The following is an 18,702-nucleotide window of genomic DNA, read 5'->3' as shown; positions in this document are numbered from 1 at the left end:
AGTATTATTAGGGACACACTACTAAATGGCCACAGGAAATCAAAGACGTCGCATAGGATACTGTGGCCAGTTTATTCCTTTATGTAACAAATGTTTGCTGAGCATCTGGTGGTGATAAGGCTGATGAAGGCAGCGATCTGTGAACACACTGACCAGGGGCCCCGCACCCACGAAGAGCGTCGCATCCTTGGCCTCAACCAGCCTATGTAGCAAATATTTAGCAAACATCTTAGGGTTTGTAGGACAGATGGTCTCTGTTGCAGCTTCTACCCTTGCAGCATGAAAGCCGCTGTAAGTGCATGAGTGTGGCTATGTGCCAATAAAACTTTATTTACAAACACAGGCCTCTGCTGGGTCTTGGGGTGTGTGGTACTAGATGTAGTTTGCCAGCCCCTGTTCTAGAGGCAGAACAACTGTTAGGTAAGGACAGCAGGGTGACTCTAAAGAGGGGCATCCCTCCCCCTTGAGGGCTCCAGGAAGGCTTCCTGGAGGAGGTGATGCCCGAGTGATTCTGAGCCGGTCAGGGGTAGGCTGGCGAAAGAGCCGCAGGTCTGTGAAGGTCAGTCCAGTCCGGATCACAGGGAGCCCTGCAGGAAAGCTGATTAGCCTGCTGCCTGTTCTGTCCCCGCAGAGCTCGCTCGCTCAGCACAAAGATTTCGGGGCGGCTTTTGAACCCCTGCAGAAAAAGCTCTTGGACCTCCGAATCAGGATCCAGGCCGAGAATGGGCTTCAGCGGGATCTTCCTGGAAAACAGGCCCAGCTTTCGAGGTTGCAGGTAAGAGGTCTGTGGGGCCTGAGTCACCTCTGCTCAGGTGCACCTAGAAGCTGCCCCCGCCCCCTGCGGTAACGGTACCCAGCAGAGCCGGCCCCAGCCAGAAATTTAGACCTTCCTTGAGATCTGACCTTTTAGCTAAACTGAACCGCTGCTGATAGATGTACCTGTTGGTTCCCGGCTTCTGCGAGGTCTTTAGCACCTCCAAACAGCTGATCCTGGAGCCTAATAAAATAATAAGCTCTGCTTTTCCTGCTCTATGGTTCCAAAGTCTAACGTGGATATTTGTTTTCGGCATTGCTTTGCTAGGTGTTCCTAGTGAGTCCTAATTTAGCCTTCAGTTAAATAAACAACTTGGGGATTAAAAATAACTGCTTTAAGAGTTTTCTTGAGGTGTAGCGGGTTATGTTGGCATGAGGTCGATCTCTGGCCTGGGAACTTCCAGTTGTCATGGGCGCAGCCAAAAAAAAAAAAAAAAAAGCTGTTTTAAAACACAGGAACTATACATCACCAGTCATTGTTGGCTGGATAAGGAGCTTGCTGATTTTTAAAATGTATGTGAAACAGCAATTATCTTTTTATATATTTATTTTTTATTTTTAGGGCTGCACCCGTGGCATATGGAGGTTCCCAGGCTAGGGACTGAATCAGAACTGCAGCTGCCGGCCTACGCCACAGCCACAGCAACTCTGGATCCAGGTTGCCTCTGAGACTTAGGCCACAGCTCATAGCAAAGCCAGATTCTTAACCCACTGAGCAAGGCCAGGGATCGAACCCGCATCCTCATGGATACTAGTCAGGTTCTTAACCTGCTGAGCCACAGCGGGAACTCAAACAGTTATCTTTTTAAAATCCAGGCATGGTTCATACATAATCTGGGAGTGTTCTTTGAAAGACATTTAAAATGGTGCATTTGGGGCTTTAAAACTACAGCTGGAATAGGATCATTCATAACCATTCAAGTATGAGTCCAGACGCAAATTTGTCCCCCAGAGACGCCTTCTGGGTTTAAGCAGCTTATTTCCGTGGTGTCTCAAGAGTATTTTCATCTCATTTTAAAGATTCTCGCCAGTCCTGAGAGTGGGCCCATCAGACAGACAGCCGTGTGGTCCAGTGGATGGAGCGGAGGGGTCCCGCCACCCCTGGACCCTCCCAAGTAGTTTCTCCCACTCCGAGCCCCTCCCCCACCCCTCCCCCCACCAGCTTCCCCACTCGTTCCTTCCTCTACTGCAGGGGCTGCAGGAGGAGGGGCTGGACCTGGGGGCGCAGGTGGAGGCCACGCGGTCTCTGATCCAGGACAACCCCAACCACCAGCACAAAATGGACCAGCTTTCTGCCGACTACCAGGCCCTGCACAGGTCCCTGGAGGTGAGGAGCTGGCCGAGGGTCTGTGCTCCTGGAATCTGACACTCTCCCTCTTTGCATCCTTTGTTCCTTCCAACCCTTCTTCTTCTTCCTCCCTTCTTTTCTTCCCTTCCTCATCCATTCAGCAATTATCGAGTGCCTCCTGTATGCCAGGCAGTGCTCTGGGCCCTAAGGATGCAGGCAGCATGAGCAGGACAGCCAAGGCTCCTGCTTTCCTGGAGTTTAAGTTCTAGTGGGCGGGACAACAAATCAGCGGCATGTTAAATACACAATTCCGCATGTGCCAGGAGGCCAAAGAGCCACCAGGCTGTACATGCAGGAGTCCCATCACATGTTTGCTGTACCAGGTGGAAAGGTGGGTCCTGGTGGCTGTGTCTGCAGTGCCCTCTAGTGGCCGCCTAGATCTTTTCTGGCGTCTGCACGGGATGGATGCCGCTATGGTCGTGGGATGTGGATGTGGTAGGGACGGTTCCTTCAGACTTGGCCTGAGGACAAGCTGAAATGTACACTCCAGGCCCCACCCTAATACTGACTCAAATGGAGTCCTGGGTCTGATTTGTAATGAGCGGCCCAGGTGTGCAAAGCTGGCTCTCAGGCAGTCACGCCTCAAGAAAACTCATCAAAGGCAGAATTTGCCACCCTTCCGGATCCTGCATGCCCTATTTTATTTTATTTTTATTTTAAAAAATTATTTATTGCTTTTTAGGACCACACCCACCAGGGCATGGACATTCCCAGGCTAGGGGTTGAATCGGAGCTGTAGCCACTGGCTGGCCCACACCACAGCCGCAGCAACACCAGATCTGAGTCGTGTCTGCGACCTATGCCACAGCAGATGGCAACACCGGATCCCCGACCCCACTGAGCGGGGCCAGGGATCGAACCCACATCCTCATGGATGCTGGTTGGATTCATTTCCACAGCGCCACACAATGGGAATGTCTTTTTTTTTTTTTTGTATGCCCTATTTTAATAACCAGTATTCCTGACATCCTCTTTGCCATCCTGAAATTCATAAATTTAAAATTTAATATAATGCTGTCTGTCTCATCAAAAAGAGAAGTAAAAGAAGAGTAATTATAATAAAATAATGCATTGTTATTACAACTCTAATAGAAAAGAATCTGAAGAAAGAATATAGACAGATGGATAAATAGATAACTGATTTGCTTTGCTGAACACGTGAAACATTGTAAATCAACTATACTTCAGTTTAAAAATAAAATAATGCCTTTCAATAAAGTAAGCGCTCTAAGAAGGCCAGAGACATTAGGAGGTGGTCAGAATGGGCTCAGTAGCCACAAATGCCTCTAGTGATGAAATTACTGGAGTCAGAGTCTAAGCTCTGGTCACAATAAACAGGTTTCTGCCTTTGCAGATGTTGGCAGGACAGGGGACGACCTTCTGGGATGTGGGGCCGTTCCGTGTCGTTGGTCTTGAACGAGGCCCTAGGTCTAGATGAATACATTTCATTCCATTTCATAAATTAGCAGCGAGGGGGTCTCAAGGGTGAGGCCCGGGAGGTCAGGAAATAGGAGTCACTGCCCTTGCTCAGGGGCCACAGAGCCCGCAGAAGCAGCAGACAGCAGTTTTCATGCGGACGCGCAAGTGCTGAGCTCAGGGATCGTTATAATAATTAGAAACGGCATTAGCTGAGCATCGTAAGGGTGGCAAAATGGTGCTATTCTAATTCTTTCATACTTCTTTAGTTATTGCTTTGGCGTTTTTTATTTTGGTTTTGTTGGTTTGGTTTGGTTTTTCTCCCTCTTAGGCCCACACCTGCAGCGTGTGGAAGTTCCTGGGGTTGGGATCAAATCAGAGCAGCAGTTGCAGGCCCACGCCACAGCCACAGCAACGCCAGATCTGAGCCGCAGCTGTGACCTGCACTGCAGCTTGTGGCAACGCCAGATCCTTAACCCACTGAGCGAGGCCAGGGATTGAACCCGCATCCTAATGGACACTAGTCAGGAATCCTAATGGATACGACCTGCTGATCTACAATGGAAACTCCTGTATTAATTGTTGAAATACTTTTTCAAAGAAGTATGCCTCTCTTTTATTACGTTGGTGCTCAGTGCTTTTTATGTCTAATAAGTTCTTTTTTTTTTTGTCTTTTTTTTTGCTATTTCTTGGGCCACTCCCGTGGCATATGGAGATTCCCAGGCTAGGGGTCAGATCGGAGCTGTAGCCTCCGGCCTACGCCAGAGCTACAGCAACGTGAGATCCGAGCCGCGTCTGCAACCTACACCACAGCTCACGGCAACGCCGGATCGTTAACCCACTGAGCAAGAGCAGGGACCGAACCTGCAACCTCATGGTTCCTGGTCGGATTCGTTAACCACTGTGCCACGACGGGAACTCCTAGGTCTAATAAGTTCTAATAAGCACTTCCGGCTCAGCTCAGCCCAGGTGATATTCCTACCCCCCAACCCCCAGGGGGTACGTACCCCACCAAGCAAGGGAGTGGCCATTTAAGCACTGGGTCCAATGTTGGTGCACAAGGGATAGGAGAGGACAGTGGCAGTGAGAGTGCAGGAGAGTCTCCAGCTCCAAGTGGGCCTGGCATCCAGTGCTGTCAGCCAGCGTCTGCATAATCATAGACAGAAAAGTGAACACCTAAGTATGCAGCTTGATATGTTTTTTAAAACAACATGTCTGCATTACCAGCACTGAGACACAGAAAAATACCTCCCTTCGTGCCCCTTCTAGTTATTGCCCACTCCTGAAGGTAACCCTGACCTTCGACTTGGCACAGCATCGATTGAATTTGCCTGTTGTATATGTGACTTCAATGGAATCAGGCAGAATGTTTTACTTTGTGTCCAGCTCTTAGGTCTCCACGTGTGGTTGTAAATCCTTCCGTAGCGTCACACTAGATTCTATGTAGATTGCTCATTCTTGCTGTGGCGAAATAGTCCATCACGTGCAAGTATCATAGTGCATTTATCCAACTACTGTTGGCACTTGGGTCGTTTCCAGTTTGGAGTTCTCGTGGGCAACAGCACACGCATGCCTTTTGGTGAAGGTGTGTTCGCATCTATTGGTTTACACCCAGGGGTGAAATGGTTCATTCATAGGGATGCCTGTATCCGGTTTTATTAGATGCCAACCTCAGTCTTCCCACGTGGTGGTACCAGTTTACACCCCATTGGGTGCGGACGGGAGTTCCCACTGCCCACATCCTCGTGCAGACTTGGTACTTTCTGAGAGGCGCTTTATACCCGAGTTGGTCTTTCAGGGTTAAGTTCCTGGCACTGTGCAGAAAGGAGGGCCAGCTGGGTGAGGTCCTGGTGGACCATGTGCCTCTGGGCTTGGGCAGAGCTGGGGGCTCTGCAGGGTGGGGTGGCCCAAGGTCTCAGCCTGGGCCCCTGGGGCTGTGCTTGCTGCAGGACCTCGTGGACAGGTGCCAGCAGAGCGTACGGGAGCATTGCACCTTCAGCCACCAGCTGCTGGAGCTGCGGCACTGGCTCGCCGTGCTCACTCAGAAGCTGGAGGCCCACCGGGGGTACCTGGGCCCGTGGGATGCTCAGTCCCGAGAGGCTGAGGCCGAGGTAAGGTGGCTCTTCTCACCCCCAGGGGGCAGATTCCCTCCCTGCACCCCCAAAAGCAGGTCTGGGGGCTGGTGCTCTCCTACTGGGGACCAGAGGCCCCCTTCCTTAACACCGTATTGTGTCTGTGTGTCCGTGTGTCCTTCAGAGACTGCTGGCCGAGCTCCCAGAGAAGGAGGCCCAGCTGCCCCTGATCGAAGCCCTCGGGCGGCTGGTGATGGAGAAGTCCTCTCCGGAGGGGGCCGCCATGGTCCAGGAGGAGCTGGCGGAGCTGGCGGAGTCGTGGGGGGCCCTGAGGCTGCTGGAGGAAAGCCTGCAGAGGTAAGACGACCTCTTGGCTCTGAGCCTGGTCCCAGACAATCCCCCCTGCCCTTCCCATCCAGGGAGAGCTCAGTCGTGCCTCCAGAAGAGATGGCTGGCTGGGGTTCTGCTGCATGCCAGGCGTGGTGCCAGGTATGGTGCCAGGTGCCTCCGGGCATCTCCAGGCAATTGTAGCAGGTGCACTAGGAGCAGGGACATGTCCCAGCTTGGGAGTTAGCCTCCAGCGCCTTCGGACTTGGGCCTCACCTGTGTCAGTGGGTCTATACACCTCACTGGTGGTCCCGTGTGTCCCGAGGAGGAAACTGGAAATGCAGGTGCCCTGGGAGGTTCCGACAAAGCTGAAGGACGGGCACGGACTGTCCCGAGCAGAAGTCAGCTCCCGCTGTGACTTCTCCAGTGACCTGGGGGACGTCTCCCGTGACCTGGGAGTCCCATCACTTCATCATGTTGAACTTGGCTGATTTGTCTTCTCAGCCTCGTCAGAAACCAGCAGCTGCAGAGGACGGAAGTGGATTCAGGGAAGAAAATGATTTTCACCAACAACATTCCAAAGACTGGGTTTCTCATCACCCCCACCGATCTCATTTCCCGACATCACCGTCGGGTGAGTCGTCCAGTGGGGCTTCCGGGGGAGGGACCAGGTCCCGAGTCAGTTGATGGTTGGAAAGTGTCTCCAGCAAAGTCGCCTCCCTGCCTGGGACCCCTTGCTCAGCTCAGGACTGGGCCACCTCCCATCTCAGGGGAGCTTGCCCGGCTGTGGTACTGGGGCTCCCTGTGCCACCGGACAGAGGGTCTCGGAGACCCCAGACCCAGAGTTCACACAGGGAAGCCATCCTTTGGACAGACCAGCCTCACCCACAGAAATCCTGCATGCTCTCCTTGAAGGGAGGAGGGTGTCAAGGTTGGAAGCTTCCTGCCACCCCAGACTGCAAACGGAAAGCACCCAAGATGGGACTTGCTTGTGCCCTACGATGTATTTTGTAAAAAGAACTAACCTAACTACCTAGTATCATATATCCCTTCCCTTGACTAGCTTTAAAAGAATAGAATCAGGGAGTTCCCATTGTGGCTCAGTGGGTTAAGGGCCCCACATTATCTCCGCTGCTGGGCCTCAGAGCACATTTTGAGGACCAAGGAGCCGGGAACCACAGGCAATAGAATCAGGGTTTACGGGACGGGAGGTTCGTGGCAGTAGGTGCCACGGCGGCCTGTGGCTGAGCACTGTGAGCTGGTCCCGGGGTAACGCGGCCCTCCCAGAAGAGGTGAACCATCAGGGGGAGGCCCACGGCTGAGCGGGGGTCGAGGAGAGGAGAGGACGGGTGTGTGCAAAGACCTGGGGGCGACAGCACCCGGACGGGGGCCGGGTCGCGGCTGTGGGCTCCGGCTCAGAGGATGGGGCGGGTGACACGGGCTACGGAGCCAGGCAGAGCCGGAACCCGAGACTCTGGAGCCACATCCAGGAGTGTGAGACGCCACAGTGTATGAATGAGGCTCACCTAAGTGGGCTTGCATTTTATTTATTTATTTATTTATTTATGTATTTAGTCTTTTTAGGGCTGCACCTGCAGCACATGGAGGTTCCCAGGCTAGGGGTCAAATGGGAGCTGTAGCCACTAGCCTTCGCCACAGCCACAGCAACGCCAGATCCAAGTCGTGTCTGCAACCTACACGACAGCTCATGGCAACGCCGGATCCTTAACCCACTGAGCGAGGCCAGGGATCGCACCCGCATCCTCATGGATACTAGTCGGATTCTTTTCTGCTGAACCACAACAGGAACTCCTAGGCTTGCATTTGAGACAGATCATTCTGGCCGCGTAGCCTGGAGGGGGCAGAAGTGGCAGAAGTTGCCCACTGTTATAGACATCCTGTAAGGGGATGATGCTGGCTGCCTCCAGGAGACCAGGGAGGGAGATGACAGTGAGGGACATCCCTGGCCCCTAACCGTGGCCACATTGAGTAGAGGTGCAGTCCTCAAACCCCACCACCACCTCTCCCCCACCCACCCTACCCCGCCACCCCAGCTGCCTCTCATCACCACTGGGGCCTCCTCATCCCCACCCATCTGCTGGGTTGGACTCCGCCCAGGGGGCTGTTTGCAGAAGCTCTGAGTCTTTGGTCGCACTCTGCGCTCCTGCAGGCACGTCCGCTGCTCCGGGAGGGAGAAGGCAGCCACGAAGATTTCTCCCAGCTCCTGAGGAACTTTGAGCTCTGGTTGCAGGTGGAAAATTCCAAGCTGGTTAGAATCATCGCCATGAAAGCTGCCACCGCCGAGGACTTGAGGACCAGAGAAACAAAGTTGCAGGTTTGTTCCTAAGGAAAGACCCCCTTTTCCCCGGGTTTTGCCCCCAAAGATAGACTGCTGCCAGGGAGCTCTCCCAGAAAGGGAGCATAGCTGGTGAGCTCTCCTGGTTTGTGCATAAATAATAGTTTTTAAATATTTTGACTCAAATATTTCATTATTTATTTATTTATTTACAGCTGCACCTGTGGCATATGGAAGTTCCCCTGGCCAGCGTTTGAATCCAAGCCCCAGCCACGACCTATGCCGCAGCTATGGCAACGCTGGATCCTTTAATCCACTGCACCAGGCCGGGTGTCAAACCCATGCTGCTGGGTGTCAAATCCATGCTTCTGAAACAACCAGAGCCACTGCAATTGTATTCTTACCCCACTGCACTGCAGAGGGAACTCCATACCAATTTTTTTTTTTTTTTTTTTTTGTCTTTTGTCTTTTTTTAGGGCTGCGCCTGCGGCATATGGAGGTTCCCAGGCTACGGGTCTAATCGGAGCTATTTTTGCTGGCCTACACCACAGCCACAGCAACATGGGATCTGAACCGTGTCTGCGACCTACACCACAGCTCATGGCAATGCCGGATCCTTAACCCACTGAGCGAGGCCAGGGATGGAACCTGCAACTTCATGGTTCCTAGTTGGATTCATTTCCTCTGTGCCACGATGGAACTTGCCCAAAATATTTTCAAAGAACCCTTGATCCATCCATGCAGCCTACTGCTATATTCACCGACTTTGGAAAATATCACCGCTAATCATGACTCACTTATCACTTGACTCTTGCTGTGTAACAAGCCATTCCATCTGTTTATAGCTTAAAAGAACAACTGTTTATTTAGCTCCTGATTCTGAAGTTCAGTAATTGAGGCTGAGGTCAGCCAGGCAGTGCTTCTGACCTTAGCTGGGCTCCTTTGTTTGTAGGTGAGCAGGGTGGCTGTGCTTCCGGGGGCTGGTGGGCTATTTGAGATGAGCTGGACTACACACCTCTTATCCTCCTGCACGACAGCCCGGGCTTCTCGGAGCAGAGGAAGGGTCAGAGAGAGGGAGTGGGAGAATGCCTCAAAAACCTTTTCAATGTCACTTGTATCTGGAATCTATATAGCACAAATGAACCTATGTACAAGAAAAAAAACCCCAAAACTCATAGACGTGGAGAACAGACTTGTAGCTGCCAAGAGGGAGGGGGAGGGGGAGGGGTGGACTGGGAGTTTGGGGTTCGTAGATGCAAACTACTGCATTTGGAGTGGATAAGCAATGAGATCCTGCTGTATAGCCCAGGGAACTCTGTCTAGTCACTTGTGATGGAGCATGATGGAGGATAATGTGAGAAAAAGAATGTATATCTATGTATAGCTGGGTCACTTTGCTGTCCAGCAGAAATTGACAAAACACTCTAAATCAACTATAATGAAAAAACTTTTTTTTTAAAAAGTGCTTTTCAGTCTTAGACTAGGGACTGGCACAGCGTCACTTCCCCTGCCTCCTGGTGGACAAAGAAAGTCACAAGATCAGCCCAGATTCAAGGGGAGAGAAAATAGACTCTGCCCCTTGATGGGAAGTATTGCAAGATCACATTGCAAAGGGCGGGGATGTGGCAGGTTGAGGGAATAATCTAGCTACTACGAGGGGACAGTCTAACTCCCACACCTAATTAGTAGCCAACCTTTCTTTTTTTTTTTTTTATTTTTATTTATTTATTTATTTTTTATTTTTTTGTCGTTGTTGTTGTTGCTATTTCTTGGGCCGCACCCGCGGCATATGGAGGTTTCCAGGCCAGGTCGAATCAGAGCTGTAGCCACCGGCCTAAGCCAGAGCCACAGCAACGCGGGATCCGAGCCACGTCTGCAACCTACACCACAGCTCATGGCAACGCCGGATCGTTAACCCACTGAGCAAGGGCAGGGATCGAACCCGCAACCTCATGGTTCCTAGTCGGATTCGTTAACCACTGTGCCACAACGGGAACTCCTAGCCAACCTTTCTTGATTCCACCTCCTGAATATTCGTGGGCTGTTTCCCCCACTACCACTGTCTTAATCTAGGCTTTTATCCATTTTGACTTTGATTGTGGCAATGGCCTCCCACTGGCCCGCCTCCTACCTGTTGGCTCCCCATCTCAATAATGGCTCACGCTATAGCCGGAGTGGTCCTTCAGAATCCTAAATATGACTTTGTCCTCCCCCCAGTGGAAACCCTTTCAGCACAGGGTGAGCCTGCCAAGTTTATATCACACGCGGCCTTTCTCAATCAAGTCCAAGCCTACCTCCCTTTTTCCTTATTTGTCTGTGATTTTACCATGATACATTAGAGGTTTGGATTTCTTTTTATTTTTCTGGCCTGAGAGTCAAGCATCTGGATTCTTGCATCTGTGGCCTAGGGTCTTTCTGGAAAATTCTGTCAAAATACGGCCTCTGCCTTGTTCCCTTTCTTCTCACCTTTTGAGATGCCATTTAAACATATGTTATTTCTTCTTGGAGCTCCCATCACGGCTCAGCAGTTAAGGAACCCAGCTGGTATCCATGAGGTTGCAGGTTCAATCCCTAGCCTCGATCAACGGGTTAAGGATCCAGCGTTGCCGTGAGCTGTGGTGTGGGTCGCAGACACGGCTCGGATCTGGCGTTGCTGTGGCTGTGGTGTAGGCCAGCAGCTACATCTCTGATTGGACCCCTAGCCTGGGAACCTCCATATGCCATGGGTGCAGCCCTAAAAAGAAAAAAAAATTTTTTTTTTAAATAAACATACGTTATTTCTTCTCATACATGCTTTACCCTGCCTTGTATGTTTTTTCATCCTCTTATCTTTTCATATTGTCTTCTAGGTAGTTTTTTCCTAGCCAATCTTCCACTTGATTTAGCTGTGTCTCATTTGCTATTGTATGTGCTATGTTCTTAACTTTGCATATTGTATTTATCTGTTCTAGAAATTCTACTCGGTTTTTTAAAAAAATCTTCTCTGCCATTTTTTATAGCTTCTGGGTCCTTGCTGAAATTTTTAGGTTTATCATTTTTTTTTTTTTTTCGGCTGCACCCAGGGCATATGGGAAGTTCCTGGGCAGGGGATCCAATCTGAGCCTCAGCTGTGACCTACACCACAGCTGCAGCAATGCCAGGTCCTTAACCTACTGTGCCACAGCGGGAACTCCTAGGCTTGTCTTTTACTTCTTTGAACACAGTAGACACAGTTGTTATCACAGGGTGTGTAATAATTGCCTCTCACATCATTTTAGGAATGTCAAGTATTGTGTCTGCCTCTTCTTGTTCTTGGTGTCTTGTATCTGGGTGTGGCTGCTTTGAGTGTGTGCTGGACTTTGTCCTTGACAAATACGTATAAGAGTAATTGGAGATTTAGGGTAATCTGTTCTCCAGAGAGGGCTGTTTGTGACGGCCAGGCAAGCCAGGACTTTATCATTCTGGAACCACTGAATCCAATTTCAAAATGTGAGGCTTCCTAGACCCCTGAAATGACTTAGAGCTGGGCTGCAACCCCAAACAAGGTCTGAGGTGACTTCTGATTCCCCTTGAGGTGTGTCAGCCAGAGGAGATGCTTCTCCAGAGGCTTCACCTCTGCAGGGTCCAGACTTTGACCTTGTCTCCCGAGCCCCGCGAGGCTGATGTGTTTCACAGCTGCTTGGTGCAGACTGGCAAATGCCCTACGGGCAAAAGTGGGTCTGGACACCAGGCTTACTTCTCTGGATCTTAACCTTTCCCTGGTTTGGCCTCACTCTTTTGTTCACTCTTTGAAGCCTTAAAGATGTTTCTAATATTTTGTCCTCGGCGAGAGCTTTAATTCCCATTACCTAGTTGGCCAAAGTCCTTCCTCCCTGTGTCCTTCCTCCTATGCAGCCATTCCTTTCATCTCCTGCCACCACCACCCGGCTTGAGGCACATCAGAGGTGACTTAGTTCCCCAGGGGAAGCTCCCTTGCTCGGGTGGAACCCCCTATTCTAGGGGGGTCTGAGAAGCTAAGCTGTGTGCCTGAATCATGAAGCTGGCAGGATGGGAGAGAGCCAGGACCTCAGGCCAGAACTTAAGCTCAGGCTCTTAGATTTAGAGCCCAGACCACATCCCCGCATCCCCACATCACTACCTCCCAAGAGTCCTGAGGACACAAGATGCCACGATGCCATCTTAGGGAACAAGTTACTGTATTTTGATAGAAAAATCCATCCAGTCGCAACATCACTCTGCCCAGAGTAAAAAGGCCAACAGAGAGACATGGTCAACAACAGTAGCTTTTATAATGATGGTAACTCTTTTTTTTTGTTTTTTGTTTTGTTTTGTTTTGTTTTGTTTTGCTTTTTAGGGCCGCATCTATGGCATATGGAGGTTCCCAGGCTAGGGGTCCAATCAGAGCTGCAGCTGCCCACCTACACCACAGCCACAGCAACGCAGGATCCAAGCCATGTCTGTGACCTACACCACGGCTCATGGCAATGCCGGATCCTTAACCCACTGACGGAGGCCAGGGATCGAACCCACAACTTCATGGATACTTGGTGGGTTCAATACCGCTGAGTCACAACGGGAACTTTGTAATGATGCTGACGGGAGGACTTGGTTCTAGACTGCCAGAGCTGGAAGTGACCGTGGCGGTGGACACCACAGCTCCCCTTTCACACTGGAGTCCACTCTCTAACATCCCAGAGAGCAGCTGCCTAGCCTTGGCTTCCATTTGCATGGAAGGGATTCTCACTTTATGTGACCTGTGGGCTGCTTCTTAAGTGACATTTGACTGGCTCCTCCTGACCAACAGGTGGGGCCACCTTGGCCATTTGGAAGTTACCCTCGAGCCTGTCTTTTCCCTCTAGGAGCTGGAAGCTCGGGTCCCAGAAGGTCAGCATCTCTTTGAAAACCTCCTTCGTCTTGGACCAGCGAGGGGGTCTTTGGATGAGCTGGAGGATCTGCGCTACCGGTGGATGCTGTACAAGTCCAAACTCAAGGACTCCAGCCTCCTGCTGGTAGGTGCCCAGGATGCACGGGGAACAGGCCCCGGGGGAGACACAGCTCCGCCCACATCCACTCCACCCTGTGTCTCTGCAGACCAGGCTGAGACACACTCAGAGCACATGGAGCCTCATGGGTCCTGGGCACTTGACTTGCAATTTGTCATTGGCCATCCTGCCACTCAGAGAGACAGGAGCGCTAATCAGGACAGGTTTGCTACCTTCCCACCTGAAACCTGCATGTGTATCGTCCCATTTAGTGTTTCCAGGAGCTCCTGTTGTGGTTCAGCGGGTCATGGACCCGGCATAGTCTCTGTGAGGCTGAGGGTTTGATCCCTGGCCTCCTCACTCAGTGAGTTTAAGATCTGGTGTTGTCACAAGCTGCAGTGTAGGTGGCAGATGCAGCTTGGATCTGGTATTGCAGTGGCTGTGAAGTAGGCCGGCAGTTGCAGCTCCAATTCAATGCCCAGCCTGGGAACCTCCATATGCTGCAGGTGCAGCTGTAAAAAGACAAAGGAAAAAAACTTGCTGGTGCCTGCGTGGGTCAGTGGTGGAAGCACTGCCATTTAGTGCTTCCTGCAGCCCTTGACCAGAGTAATTGCCTCTCCAGCCTGCAGATGGGAGCTGAGACCCTGAGGAATTAAAAACTCAGCCAAGTTCACTGGGCTAGTAAGGGGCAAAGCCAGCTTCAGACACACCCTGGTGTTGGAGGCGCGGTGGTGGGAACCCTGGAGTGGACGCTGGGACCCCTAAAATCTAGGGCCCCTCCTCCACTAACCTGCTTCGTGACACTGAGGAAGGACCTTCTCCCTTTGGGCCCTTGGGTCTCACACAAAATAATGGTAACAGCCACATTAATAACGGCCTTTATTAAATGCTATGTCCTCATTACAGCTTTATAAAGGAGGTGCTGTTATTATTGCCTGAAAACTGATAGGGACACTGAGGCACATGGTTTCACCCGAGGAGAGGGTGGGTGGGTGGGGGGTGGCCTCCTGGAGCTGCAAGCTCTGGGGCTCCAGCTTTGCTGGCCCCGAAGCAGCCAAGTCAGCCACTAGGTGTCAGCCCAGCCCCAGCCAGGTCGGCGCGCCCGTGGCCTTGGCCCAGGCCTTCCCAGACGGAATCCCACCTGGGCCCAAAGTGCGTTAAAAAGCTCATTAAATTGAATCACCTGCTGGTTCAGCCTGTCCAGATGACCAGGAGTTTTAAAGAAACACTCCCCTGACAAAATGAATATTCCATTACAGGCTCTGCTGGGATTTAAGTTTCACTCACTTAACTTCGTTTTTTTCCCCGTTTCCTCTCCTTCCCTAAAATAACAGACGGGGAGTTCTCCAGGGGAGCCGACTGGATTCCAAAAGGTACGGCGTCTGCCATCTGCTCTGCTCGGCTAGAGGGCAGGGCGTCTGGGGGCGGGGGGGGGGGGGGCTGCGTCGCTGGGGCAGGACCCCTGGGCTTTCTGGAAGGTTCCGTGAGGCCCAAGGAAGGTGTATGAGGCATTGGCTCTGGGTTGCACTGTCCTGGGCTCCAGGGCCCTGACTCCCGGGGACACACAAAATGTACTTGGCTGTGACAGGGCCTGGGAGATGAGAGCATCCTGGATAATATCCAGGACCCTGTTAATAATTATCTGTGATGACAGGCCTAAACCAGGACTGTCCCAGGCACCCTGGAGGGTTCCAGGCCACCTGAGTAGTAGACGGCATAGGGGCTCAGGGGGGACACAGAGGAGGGGGTGGCTGTGCCCGTTGTGTTCCACCAGCCGCGTTTCCACTTCGGCCTTCTGTGACAAGCAGGGCTTGCAGGGCAAAGCAATGACACTAGCAGCAGTAATCACAGCAATAATTAGGAATAATAATTATTACTCTAGATGCTGTGTGTTGATCATTCACTGTGTGCCAGGAGTCTGCCAAATCGTGGTTAGGGCGTTCCATTGACACCCAGGAGGTGTCACTGCTGCCGTGTTATACATGAGGAAAGCCAGACATGGCCAGATTGGAGGGACATATTCAGGGAAGGCACAGGACTCCTGAGAGGGCCCTGGCCTCTGAGTCCTCAGCCCATGCCTACCTTCCTCACTGTGCCTTGGAACAAGCATGCCCGGGCCCGATGGCTCTCTTCACTTCTGCAAAAGCCCCGTGGAAACTGAATCCCCAGTGCCACCTTTTCTGAGAGAGCGCTGGTTGTCCTGCCGAGTGTTGGTTCCTGACGACGTGTGCCTCTGGCAGGCTCTGTTCCAAAGAGCCCCGGGGCCTCCAGCCCCCTTGTGCTGTGGTCTGGTCCCCAAGGCCTCTGTACACCCGCACTTCTTGGTCTCCAGCTCGTATTCGTGTCTCCATCTACAGGACAAGTGGTGTCCCAGGGCTGGAGTGGGGGCGGGGGAGAACCAGAGTCAGGAGGCCAGCGCTGTGCTCTGAGCCCCGCAGCCACCAGCCGTGAGGTCTTGGGCAAGTTGCTTTGACTCCTGCGGCTTACTTTCCCCATCTGTAAAATGGAACCGTCAATGCTGACTTTATACCATGAACAAATTTTGAAGCTCATGTGAACGATTCATTCTCTTTTCTTTTTTAATTTAGAGCCACAGGTGCAGCATGTGGACTTCCCAGGCTAGGGGTCCGGTTGAAGCTGCAGCTGCCGGCCTACACCACAGCCACAGCAATGCCAGATCTGAGCCACATCTGTGACCTACACCACAGCTCATGGCAATGCCAGATCCCTGATCCACTGAGTGAGGCCAGGGATCAAACCCACACCCTCATGGATCCTAGTCAGATTCAGTTCCAATGAACCACAATGGGAACTCCTACTGTTCATGTTTTTGTTTTTGTTTTTGTTTGTCTTTTTAAGGCCACACCCAGGGCATATGGAGGTTCTCAGGCTAGGGGTCGAATGGAACTGTAGCTGATGGCCTACACAACAGCCACAGCAAAGCCAGATTCTTAACCCACTGAATGGGGCCAGGGTTCGACCCTTCATCCCCATGGATGCTAGTCAGATTCGTTTCCGCTGAGCCATGATGGGAACTCCTACCATTCATTCTTTAGAGAAGAGCTGAAAGCCCTGGTCCACCGCCCCCCACCCCATTTAGAAGAACAAGGGGCTCTTGAGAAATAGGGGAGAACCTCAGGAAGGGCAGGGTGGCCCACTCTGCCCAGGCTGCGACTCCTGGTGGCACTTGGGGGGCCCAGGGCCAGGTGTCCAGGCTGCCTCCAGTTCCCGCACTTTAAGCCCCTCTCTGGCCTGTAGCTCCCAGACCAGAGTCCAGCGGGGAGTCATGTCTGGGGGTGCCCTGGTGGTTTTGAGTAGGGGGACACCTGACTGGCTGATACCAGCCCTGCAGCGCGACTCAGGCTCCTGGGGGCCTGAGAGCCGGTTAACGTGGAGTGTTCACAGCCGCGTGTTCAGTATCGTCTCATTCATTCATTCCACAAATACGTACCGAGTGCCGACTTTGTGCCAAGCACTGGTTTAGCTACTTGAGATGTAGCACAAGAGTGAAGGTCTGCCCAGGTGGGCGGCACATGCTGCCTATGGAGCCTATGGGGTGGGGGGACATGGGAGAGAGAGGGTCACACGCCCAGCTGGGCTGGCGTTGCTCTGGTCAGAGAGTGCCCAAGGACAGCAGGCGCCTGTGGTCTTTACAGCTGCAAGGTGGATCTTATCTATGGCAGATGTCGGGCACAGCTTCGGGGGGTATGCAAAGCAGGCAGGCTCTAAATAGCGAAAAAAAAGAATCTGCTTCTTCGGATTGAAAACAAATGGAGGTGTGAGAGTTTGAGTTTGGGGCTGGCTTTTGAGCTAATGGCTCTCAGCCCCTGTGAGGAAGCAAGCCACCCAGAGGCCACTATGCAGAGGCCTTCCAGGGCTCTTTAATATGACAGTTTGATTAAGCACAGGTTTCTGGTCCCCACCCCCGGAGTTTCAGATGCCTTAGGTCTGGGGTGGCCCTAGGATCTGTATTTCCAGTAAGTTCCCAAGGTGATGCGGCCACTTCTGGCTCGGGGACCAGACTTTGAGCACCGCTGCTTTATGCTCTGGATTTGAATCCAGGATCCACCACTAGTGTGTGTGATCCATTGGCGAGTCACTTAACCACAGTTTTCCAGTGAAGACAATATGGGTCCCCCAAACTAAGAGTCAAGTTCTCCTTGTAAACTAATGCAAAGCAGGCTCTTAATTGCCACGAAGATAAGGACCCTGGAGATATCTGCAGACACTGCCCCTGCTTCTCTCTCTCAGAGCCGGGGGGTAAAGCCACTTCCGGGGGTGGATGGGGATCCTCCCGACGGTGTGGTTCTGGCGTTCCGCCAGGTGGGGTGTGCGCATGCATATGCGTATGTTGGGTCTGCACACGCATACCCACCTGCACACACACACACGCGGGCCCAGCAGGTAGAAAGTAGGTGCTGTCTTCCGAGGCTGTAATCTTGCCAACTTAAAAACATTCCATATATTATTTTTAGTCCGAAGGGAAGGGGAAAAAAAAAAAAATCCCTGCCCTAAAGCTAATTATTTATGAGCAGTTGGCTCTCCACGCTTTTTTTCCTCTCCACGAACCGAGCCACTGAAGGTTCCAACTACGTCAGTGCCTTCAGCCTGCTTGTTTATATAAACAGGATAATTAAGATTTATTAAATTTGCAGCTGCCCACACACTTGCCAGCTCAGTGCCACCGGATACGTCTGCCTGCAGCCTTCAGACGCATGAAATATCATTGCTTTTCAAGTTGCCATTGGGCTGTGAAATTCCTGCCTTGGGGCATAGAAGTGGTCCCGCGTCAGACAGCCGTGTAGTGGAACAGATTTGCCCATGTTTGCGTTTGCCGGGGTGACCTAGGCAGGGCCAGGCGCTGGAGTTGCGGGGGGTGGGGGGTGGAGAACGAAGTCCTCCCGTGGGTCCCCTGCTGTGGCCCCTGAGCGATGGATCGAGATGCTGAGAGACCCGAGGGTGGCATTTTATGCACTTGCCCATATTTCACAGGTTTTAAAACTCAGTTTTTCCCATCGCTGGAACGGGGTTGTCTTATTAGTCTAGTTCTTCCAGCGAGGATTGGGGTTTACGTCCTTCTATCACCCGGGACACTGAGATTTCTCTCCCTCTTTTTCTTTCTTTTTTTTTTTTTTTTTTTGTTTGTTTATTTAATGATCATGGATGGATCGAGGGCGAGGGAAGGAAGGCACGGCAGCCTGGTACCCACACATCTGCTACTGGGCAGGGCCCCGACCTTGATAGAGGAATGACAAGGTCACCCCCCACTCCGTTTGTTTCATCCAAAGATTCTTCCCATCAACAAACCACACCACCTCCTGTAGGCCAGCTCAGATCCTCCCAGCCCTGGCCTCTCCGAAACCAACCAGGGGGCTGGAAAAGTAGAGCTGCCCCAGTGAGGAGATCAAATGAACCCAGCCCCCACCCCACCCCAGGCGCTGCCATCCTGTCCCCGGGTGGGAGCCCGTC

At 52.0% G+C, this 18,702-nt stretch overlaps 1 protein-coding gene across 1 annotated transcript in view; it reads left to right on the top strand.

The window, feature by feature from the left end:
• Positions 1 to 18,702, top strand: part of SYNE3 (spectrin repeat containing nuclear envelope family member 3) — a 104,068-nt gene that overhangs the window by 72,163 nt on the left and 13,203 nt on the right. The window contains 8 exon segments of the mRNA XM_003128709.4: positions 632 to 775; positions 2,006 to 2,140; positions 5,527 to 5,688; positions 5,834 to 6,006; positions 6,481 to 6,610; positions 8,147 to 8,311; positions 13,111 to 13,260; positions 14,568 to 14,606. Coding sequence (XP_003128757.3) covers positions 632 to 775; positions 2,006 to 2,140; positions 5,527 to 5,688; positions 5,834 to 6,006; positions 6,481 to 6,610; positions 8,147 to 8,311; positions 13,111 to 13,260; positions 14,568 to 14,606 — 1,098 coding nt within the window.

The sequence above is a fragment of the Sus scrofa genome, chromosome 7 (assembly GCF_000003025.6).
Source record: "Sus scrofa isolate TJ Tabasco breed Duroc chromosome 7, Sscrofa11.1, whole genome shotgun sequence".
Lineage (NCBI taxonomy): Eukaryota > Metazoa > Chordata > Mammalia > Artiodactyla > Suidae > Sus > Sus scrofa.
Note: the sequence above shows the minus strand (reverse complement) of the source record. Positions and strands in the feature narration are given on the sequence as shown.